The sequence below is a fragment of the Penaeus chinensis genome, chromosome 14 (assembly GCF_019202785.1).
Source record: "Penaeus chinensis breed Huanghai No. 1 chromosome 14, ASM1920278v2, whole genome shotgun sequence".
Classification (NCBI taxonomy): Eukaryota; Metazoa; Arthropoda; class Malacostraca; order Decapoda; family Penaeidae; genus Penaeus; species Penaeus chinensis.
The window spans coordinates 210,001-220,000 of NC_061832.1; the positions used below are offsets into that span (position 1 = coordinate 210,001).

The window sequence follows — 10,000 nt, forward strand, 5'->3', positions numbered from 1 at the left end:
CACAAAATTCCAATTTCAGCTAATCAATCTCGAATAATTTAAAATCCAATCTTAAATCCAAATCTTAAATTTTTTTTTCTTTACTTTCAATCTTGAAATCTTTATTTCTTTACTTTTAAACTTTAATTATTTTTAATTTCTTTAGTTTTCATCCTTAAACCTTTAAATCTTAAATCTTTAAATCTTTAAATTTTTTAATCTGTAAACCTTTAAACCTTTAAAACCTTAAATCTATATTTCTTTATTTATAATCTTTAAATCTTTATTTCTATATCTTTTATCTTTAAATCCTTAAATCCAAAAAAACAACAACATTTATCTAGTCCCGCCAGCCTTTCCACCCACGAGCTTGTGCCTTCAACCGCACTCACCATCATGACAATATTCGTGGCGATGTACGAGGACCTAATCACCAGCTGGAACACGCTGACGAGGGGAGCAATCAGCCTCTGAAGGGAGTTTTCTTCCTCGCCTCCTCCTCCTTCCCCTCCTCCTCCTCCTCCTCCTGGTCCTCCTCCTCCTCCTCCTTCTCTGTCTCTTCCATCTCCTCCTCCTCCACCTCCTCCACTACCAAGGTCGTCTGTAACTCCACCTACAGCGCCTCCGTCGTGGTGTGGAGTGTAAGGGACGAGGTAGTCCACTTTATCTGTCTTCTCCTGTGGAAGAGGACGTGATAAATAAAGACATCCAGATAAAAGCGAATGGAAATTGGCAAAGAGAACTGTCAATAACAAAGGGGAGAGAAATAAAAAATCTGAAAAATATATTGAAAACATCATCTCAGATTCAAATGTCAGAGTCAAACGTCACATTCAAACGTCACATTCAAATGTCACATTCAAACGTAACATTCAAATGTCACATTGAAACGTCACATTCAAATGTCACATTCAAATGTCACATTCAAACGTCACATTCAAATGTCACATTCAAATGTCATATTCATTTATCAAATTCAAACGTCAGATTCAAACGTCAATTTCACTCAAACGTCAGATTCAAAACTCAAATTCAAAAGTCAAATTCAAAAGTCAAATTCAAAAGTCAAATTCAAAACTCAAATTCAAAACTCAAATTCAAACGTCAGATTCAAAAGTCAAATTCAAACGTCAGATTCAAACGTCAGCTTCAAACGTCAGCTTCAAATGTCATATTCAAAAGTTAAATTCAAAAGTCAAATTCAAAAGTCAAATTCAAAACCCAAATTCAAAAATCAAATTCTAAAATCAAATTCAAACGTCAAATTCAAACATCAGATTCAAAAGTCAAATTCAAAACCCAAATTCAAAAGTCAAATTCAACAGTCAAATTCAAACGTCAGATTCAAATGTCAAATTCAAAAAACGAAGTTGCTCAAACGCTTTCAAATAACCGCTCAAAAAACGCGCAAAATAAAGTGTAGCAAAAAAGGGAAATGCATAAAAACGAGCGATCGAAAAAGAGAAAGATAGCAGAGAAAAATCAGATAAAAAGGATGTAATAAAAAAAAAAAAAAAAAATATATAACAAAGACGATAATTGTGTTGATACAGATCACGATAAAGATGATAATGGCGAAAAGGATGATAATAATAATATTTGTAATAATAACAGACGCATTAATATCATGACAATTATTACTAATATTGCTGTTGCTCTCTAGTCACTAATATTGGCAATGGAATTATAATAATAATTAAGTGTTCTGAAACAGTGATGATAATGATACTGACATGACAATAATGATGATGATAATAATAATTGCAGTGATAATGATGATGGTGGTGATGACAATAATTATAATAATGATACAGTAATAATAATCATAACACTAATGACAAGGATAATAATAACAAGAATTTTAATAATTATGATAATAAGTATGATAATAACAGCAATAATAAAGGCAATGGTAATGATAATAATAATAATGATTACAACAATAAAAATGATTACAATAATAATGATGATAAAATAATAATAATGATAAAATAATAATAATATGATGATGATAATGATGGTGATTTTAATGATAGCAATAATAATTCTACCAATAAGAATTATGATAACTATAATAACAATGATAATGATAACAATAATAAGGATACTCGAAATAATGATAATGATAATAATACTAACAATAATAATAATAATACTAACAATAATAATGATAATAATAATATAAATAATAATAATGATAAAAATAGTAATAATAATAATAACACTAATAATGATAATAATAATAATAAGGATAACAATGATAAGAAAAATAGTAACAATCCCAATAACACGTCAGTTCCAACGACACACCCACTGCTTATGAAAACAACATTGTAAATACAGAGCACGTGTTGAAGCCAATAAGATAATTGCTAATTGTTGTTTCGTTAATTACCTGGAAAGATAATTAGCGTGAAAGGTCGAGGGACGGTATGTCTGTGCGTGTGCGTTTGAGTGTGTTTGTGTGTGTGTGTGTGTGTGTGTGTGTGTGTGTGTGTGTGTGTGTGTGTGTGTGTGTGTGTGTGTGTGTGTGTGTGTGTGTGTGTGTGTGTGTGTGTGTGTGTGTGTGTGTGTGTGTGTGTGTGTGTGTGTGTGTGTGTGTGTGTGTGTGTGTGTGTATGTGTGTGTGTGGGGGGGGGGGTGTTCGTGCGCATGTGTGTCAACAAATCATTTGATTGTTTAGTTTGTAATAACAGAATCAATAATTAACTCTTTTCACAGTAGACTGCCTCCCTATCAAAATAATGACTGATGGGCAGCAAAAATTCAAATAATATTTTCAAAATGTACATTCGAGAAACGATACAAAACCACAAATTCTCTATTCAAATTTAGATATTTAGACTGTAAATAAATGAAAAGATTATTACAACAGAATAATGAATTTTGATACATCGGATTGTGTTACCTTAATCGTAGACGTTGCGTTTATAGGGACGTACATTAATCTCTACATAATTTGGAGATAGTTTAGATGTTATCCGAATGGCTATAAACCGATAAAGCTAGTAGTATAATCTGGTTAGTAGTATTTTTTCACCTAAAGTTGTGTTTAAAATTATATATTCATATAATTAAATTGAGTGGCCATACATATAGTGGAGACGAAACGGAGCATTTTAATCTACATATATAACCTAGATATCTCGTTTCAAGACATCAGGGAATCTAAATACCTTTGTCGTAGCAGAAAGAAGTGCCAAAACAGTGCCTCACGAGAGTGTCTGAGACGTGTAGGGAGAAACCATCCTTCTGGTGCAGCAAGGTTGTGTCTTAGAAGGAGTTATATATCATGCGTGGATAAACACGGCGTCTTAGGAAAGTGCTGCGTGAATCTACTAAGGAAGGGTGAAGGAGGGACTAGGAGGGTATAATAGAAATAAGAGTGAAAAGAGAATCACTAAATTCTCCTACTGGTACTGCTACGGGGGAAAAGCATAGAGGAGACGAAAACATATTCGTTAACACTAAAAGGACATCAGAAAAAGAAACTGAAAGTTGACGCTTTGTCAGTACTTTCTAAGCTCGACCTCCAGAACGAAGGGCGTGGGCGCGAGGAGGAGCAGGGAGACGGAAGACCTGGGCGGCATACGAGTACCTGGGAGGGGCGTGGGCAGAGTTTGGAGGGCAGTGAGCCATTGGGACCTCCTGAAGTGTTGTTACTCCTGAGCGAGTTGTTGTTACTGCGCACCGATTCGCGGATGGAGGCGTTACGACTCCGGGCGGAGGTCAGGGAAGTGTCCCAGCCCGGGTCGGACTCCTTGCTGGCACTCACGCCCACGACACCCACGACACCCTCCTGGCGTGGGTGGGTGGGTGGGTGGGCGGGGCGAGGCGAGGGTGAGGGAGGGAGGTGGCGTTATTGGGCGAATTCGGGGGAAATGAACAACAACATATGATCTAATCTACAATTTTGATTAAGGCTGGATTAACTTGGGGTCTTGCTCTGTCTACGTAAGGAGGCTCGACTGAAGAAACTAGCCATCGTAGGAACATTCAGTTATCTTATCTTGTATACTAGAGGAAAATACTCCACTGTCACCTAAATTCGTGCAATTCATCTAGTCTTCGCAGTGATTTTATTAATACTACTTTTGATCGACCACCGACCATATGCATCATATATAACAGTTCCATAATAATTTTATAAACAAAAGATTTAAAAGAATATAATACACATTACAATATTTCTCTATCGTAATCATGCTCTTAATCTAACAGAATGTGATTTTATCGTAATCGTATAAAACTACCATTAAGAATTAGTACAATACATTATCATTCCGATCGAAACAGATGAGTTAAAGAGAGCCTAATGGTGATGGTCATGCAAACTAGACGGCATACTAACGATCAGGTGTCATGCAACGTCATGCACATATACCTGAATGTACTGTTCTGACGAGACGATAGTATAACAAGTATTAAAAAAAAAAAGGAAAATCGACGAAGAAGAATACTCAAAATAGAACAGGTGTAAAAATGTTCTATCGGAAGAGAACACAGCATATTGAAAAACTTGTGCACCAAAAAAAAAAAAAAAAGTGTTTTATTACCCCTCGGGGAAAAATTCTCCCGGGGAAGAGAAAGAACACGGGGGGGGGAGGAATGTTCTGTCGATGGACACGAGGACGTAATGTTACACGTGGAAAAGACAAAAAGTTCTACCGTGTACGAAGAAGAACTATTGAAGAAAAGTTAAAGCCAAAAATAATAATCGCATTATAGGCGGACGGCGGACGATTTTATTTCAGACGAAGAAGAAAAAATCACTAACAATATTTATATAATAAAGAAAATTATACTAAATGTGTATATTAATAACTATACAAAAATAAATTAATAAGCAGAATGTAAATAAATAAATAATATATAAAACTAAATAAATGTAAAAGGAAAGGAACACATAACCAAATAAAAAAAATAATAAATAAATAAACTAGCAACATAGGTATATCAGAATAAATAGTGCATTGTTAACTTAAAGAAAAATGAAAAAAAAAAACGAAGGAAAAAACCGTATGGAGATTAAACACAAACTAATAAAAATATCTGACGTACAACTGACGTCTTCCTCCGACACAAATAACGTAAAATAACTTCATTAGACGTAGAGGATGCGCTGACGTACACAGAAAGAGGCGAGAGAGACAAACAGACAATAAACGGACGATAAACAACAAACAGAATAAAACGCATTTTTTTTTCTATATTCGGGTGTGTTCTGTGGCCTCTTGTGGTGTGCTGCCTGGGGTGGGGTGGGAGGGGGGGGGGTCGTGTGAAGGAGGAGGAAGATGAAAATAGGAGATAGAGAAGGTGAATAATTAGAGGTGAAGAGAAAGGGAGGAAAATGGGAGATAGAAAGGTGAATAATTAGAGGTGGAGAGAAAAGAAAGAAAATAGGAGATAGAAAGGTGAATAATTAGAGGTGAAGGGAAAGGAAGGATTTTTTTTTTTTTATTATGCGAAAAAAGAGAAAGAGATGGATGGAAAGGAATAGATAGATAGATAAATATAGATATAGATATAGATATACTTTTTCAATAGTCTTAGATGGGTTGTTGTAATGTGCTAAGAAAAAGAGAAAAATCTTGTGAGAAAGAATTTAGAATGTCAACTAAACTTTTTTTGTGCTGTTAATCTTTCTACTTAATTTTTTTTTTTTCCTAAGGTATTCATGTTAGATTATATTAATATTATGCATCTGATGTATTCCCCAAGGAAACCATTATCAAATATATGCAAATATATACACCTAAAGTTGTTATATCTTCGAGACCTAACTGTATATTGAATATATTTTCCCTACGAGGTGAATATATTTTTTTACTAAGATTAGTAAGCAATCACATATTGTAAAATAGCTTTATTATATTACAATATAAACAAGATATTTTTCTTCGTTAATGCGAGTAGATGCAAACTCATCATCCACAGTATTATTTATTATAAGATTAAATTAATTATTTAGTTGTCTGTATAAGAACATTATTCATGCACGTATGACCATATTGCTGTTTCTTCTGTTTCTGTTTCAACATAATTATTTTTGTTTGTTTGTTTGTTTTTGTGCGAAAGTATTGTATTCCTTCGTTCTACTGTATTCTCAAGCTAAGCGAAGGAGATAAAGAAATGCTGCTAATTGCTAATTTAATAATCAAGATAATCTATTAGGCAACATGAATATGAGAGATAGATACATTGATATATGTAAATATAAGCAAAGGAAAATAAGGATAAAAACGAGGGAAGAGGCGGAAGGAGGCTGTTGGGAAGAAGAAGAATTGATAAGAAGGGAAAAGGAGGGGAGAGGAAACAGGAAAGAGAACCGAGAGAATAGGGAGAAGAGAAGACCGAGAGAGGAGCTAAAGAAAGAAAGGAAATTGGGAGAGAGGAGGAGATAAGGAGTATTAAAAGTGGGAAACGGAGAAATAAGATAAAAGAGTATTGTACAAGGGGGGAGAAGAAGATAAGTTAATATTAGGGAAAAGAAGGAGTAAGAGAGAAAGAGATAAAGAGAGGAAGGAATGAAAGAGAAAGAGAAGGGAGGACAGGAAAGTGAGATGTAATTAGAGTTGAGAGTATAACAGAAAGATAAAGAAAGGAGAGACGAACAGGAAGAGGAAAGAAATAAAGGCAAAGAAAGGAGAAGAGTAAAAAAGAGATAAAGAGGAGCGAGAAAAGAGAGAGATAGAATGAGGACGAAAGAGAAAGGGAGGGAGAGGGAGGGAGGAAGGGAAGCAGAGAGAGAGAAAGAGAGAGAGAGAGAGAGAGAGAGAGAGAGAGAAGGGGAGAGAGAGAGAGAGAGAGAGAGAGAGAGAGAGAGAGAGAGAGAGAAAGAGAAAGAGAGAGAGAGAGAGAGAGAGAGAGAGAGAGAGAGAGAGAGAGAGAGAGAGAGAGAGAGAGAGAGAGAGAGAGAGAGAGAGAGAGAGAGAGAGAGACTGAAACAGAAGCAGAGAAATAAACTAAGAGAAGAGAGAGAAGGCTAAAAAGCTGCGAGAGTAGACCAGACAGAGGCGAGGGGGGGCGGGGCATGGCGGTGGGGAGGCGGCTCTCACAGTGGCGTTGACGAGCGCCGGCCGAATGTAGCAGTGCCCGAGGCTGGCCATGGGCAGCGGCGGCCACGGTTGGCGGGAGGAACGCGAGGCTACTTGCAAATCATGAAGGGCACCTACGCCGACGCCGACGCCGCTGCCGCCACGCCGTCGGGAGCGGCTCAGGGACGTCCGTCGGGAGCGGATTTCGGACACCGACGAGCGACCCGACTTCATGGAGCGGCTCCTGACGGTGCTGCGGCGGATCAGGTAGCGGACGCTCGAGCCCATCGGCGATAACAGGGCCGCCTGTGGGGGCAGGGCAGGTCAGGGCGGGGCAGGGCAGGGAAGGGAAGAGAAGGGCAGGGCTGGGCAGGGCAGGGCAGGGAAGGGAAGAGAAGGGCAGGGCTGGGCAGGGCAGGGCAGGGAAGGGAAGAGAAGGGCAGGGCAGGGCAGGGCAGGGCAGGGCAGGGAAGGGAAGAGAAGGGCAGGGCAGGGCAGGGCGGGGCAGGGCAGGGAAGGGAAGAGAAGGGCAGGGCAGGGCGGGGCAGGGCAGGGAAGGGAAGGGAAGGGCAGGGCTGGGCAGGGCAGGGCAGGGCAGGGAAGGGCAGGGAAGAGAAGGGCAGGGCAGGGCTGGGCAGGGAAGGGAAGATAAGGGTAGGGCAGGGCAGGGCAGGGTAAGGCAGGGTAGGGCAGGGCAGGGCAGGGTAGGGCAGGGTAGGGCAGGGCAGGGCAGGGTAGGGTAGGGCAGAGCAGAGCAGGGCAGGGTAGTGTAGGCCAGGGCAGGAGGGGAAAAGGCAGGGCAGGAGAGGGAAGAGAAGGGAAGGGAAAGGCAGGAAAGGAAAGGGTAGAGCAGGGCAAAGCAGGGATGGGCAGGTTATGACAGGGCAGGAGAGGGGAAGGCAGGGCAGGGAAGGGAAGAGAATAGCAGGGCAGGAAAGGAAAGGGTAGAGCAAGGCGGAGCAGGGATGGGCAGGTTATGACAGGGCAGGAGAGGGGAAGGCAGGCAGGTCAGGGATGGAAAGGAAAGACTAAATAGGGAAGGATAGGGCAGGGTTGGGCAGGGCAGAGACGAGAAGGGCAGAGCAGGGAAGGGAAAGGCAAGATTGGATAGGGTAGGGCAGAAAGGGGTAGGGCAGGGTAGGGAAGAGAAGGGCAAGGGAGGGAAGATTAGGGCAGGTCATTACAGGGTTGGGCTGGGCAGAGTAGGGAAGGGAAGGACTTCGAAAAGAAAGTCAAAATAGGGCAGGGTAGGGTAGGGCAGGACGTGGAAGAGAAGTGCCAGACAGGATAGGGCAGGGCAAGACAAGTCGGTACAAAGCAGGGCAGGGCAGAACAGGGTGGGATAGGGCAAGACACGTTAGGATACCGCGGGACAGGATGGCTCACAGCAGGCAGGCCAGGGTATGCCAAGGCAATCATGATAGGGTAGGGCAGGGCAGGGTAGGGTAGGGTACGGCTCCGGGGGACAGAGCAAGACAAGACAAGTTAGATCAGGGCAGGTCAAGGCAGGGTATGGCAAGATAGGTCAGGCCAGGACAGGGTAGGTCAGGGCAAGGCAGGTCAGGCCAGGCCATTACAGGGCAAGGCAGGTCAGGGCAGAGTACGGCAAGGCAGGGTAGAGCAGGCCAGGAGAAGACGGGATAGAATAGAACAGATTTTATTTATATTATCAAGTAAGAAAATAGATAAAGAGAGAAGAACGAAATAAGAATAGGGTGAAAGAGGATGAAAAAAAAGGATAAACCAGAAGATAAGGAGGGCAAAGAGGAAACAAAGTAAGAGTTAGAAGAGAAAGGGAAAAAAACAAAAGGATTTAGAAAGAAAGGGGGAAAGAAAAGAAGAAATGGGAAGAAAATGTAAATAGCAAGGGAAGGAAAACAAAGAAGAAATAACAGAAATTACAAAGATAATTAAGGAAACAGAAAGAAAAGGTAAGAAAGAAAAACACGGAGAATAAGAATAAGTACAAAAATAAATAAAAAAGGAAAACAAAAGCAAAGATACAAACAAATAAAGAAAAGGCAAACAGAGAGAAGAGAGAAACCAAAAGAGGATTTGCAACAAAGGAGAGAAAGTCAACCAAAAAGTTAAACTAGGAGAGTTGATAAATACATCATCAAGGAAAAGGGAAAAGAGAAAGAGAGTAGAAGAAAAAGAAGACGAAGAAGAAGACGAAGAAGAAGATGTGAAAAAAGAAAAAGAAAAAGAAAACGAAGAGGAAGAAGGAAAAAAGAAAAAGGAAAAGGAAGAGAAAAATAAAAGGAAGAGGAAGAAGAAAAAACAAATAAAAATAAATAAAGAGAAAGAGAAAATAAAGAGAAAGAAGGATAAAAAAAAGAATAAAAAAAAGAAGAGGAAGGAGAAAAAGAAGAAAAAAGAAAAAGGAAGAGGAAAAGAAAAAGAACGAGAAAAGGGGAAAAAGGAGAAAAAATCGAAAAAGAAAACAATAAGAGAAAAAGAAAGAGAAAGAGAAAAGAGGAAGAAGAAGGGAAAAATAAGAAAAAAAGAGAAAAAAAGGAAATTTATCGACCGGGCAGATAAGGTGATAAACACGGCATCAAAGAAGAGGGAAAACAGACAGAGAGGAACGCAGGGAATGGAGGATAGGAATAAAAAGAGAAAGCCAGAGGAGAGAGGAACAGAAAAAGAAGGGAGAAAAGAAAGAAAATGGAAAGACGACATAATGTCAATTAAAGAAGAGAGGAAATGGGAAGAGGGAATAAAATCATAGGAAATCAGAGCAGAGATAATAAATGCCCTTAAATAAGATAATAAAATGAGAAAGCAGGGAGAGGGAAAAAGAGGAAGAGGAGAGCGATTGATGGGAAATTCCTGAGGGAAGGGAAGAGGTCACAGGAAGAGTGCGTGACTCGCCGGTGAGAAGGGGAGGGGAGAAGGGAGGAAGGGGGAGGGAGGGGAGGAGAGCGGAAGGAGGAGAGAAGAGGAGAGGAGGGAAGGAAGGAGGGAAGAGGGAGGTGAGGGGG

At 40.0% G+C, this 10,000-nt stretch overlaps 1 protein-coding gene across 1 annotated transcript in view; it reads right to left on the reverse strand.

Annotated features, from left to right (window-relative positions):
• The window catches only part of LOC125032029 (piezo-type mechanosensitive ion channel component-like), a 164,267-nt gene that overhangs the window by 63,246 nt on the left and 91,021 nt on the right, over nt 1–10,000 (reverse strand). The window contains 3 exon segments of the mRNA XM_047622990.1: nt 372–656; nt 3,578–3,778; nt 7,155–7,322. Of these exon segments, the coding sequence (XP_047478946.1) occupies nt 372–656; nt 3,578–3,778; nt 7,155–7,322 (654 nt within the window).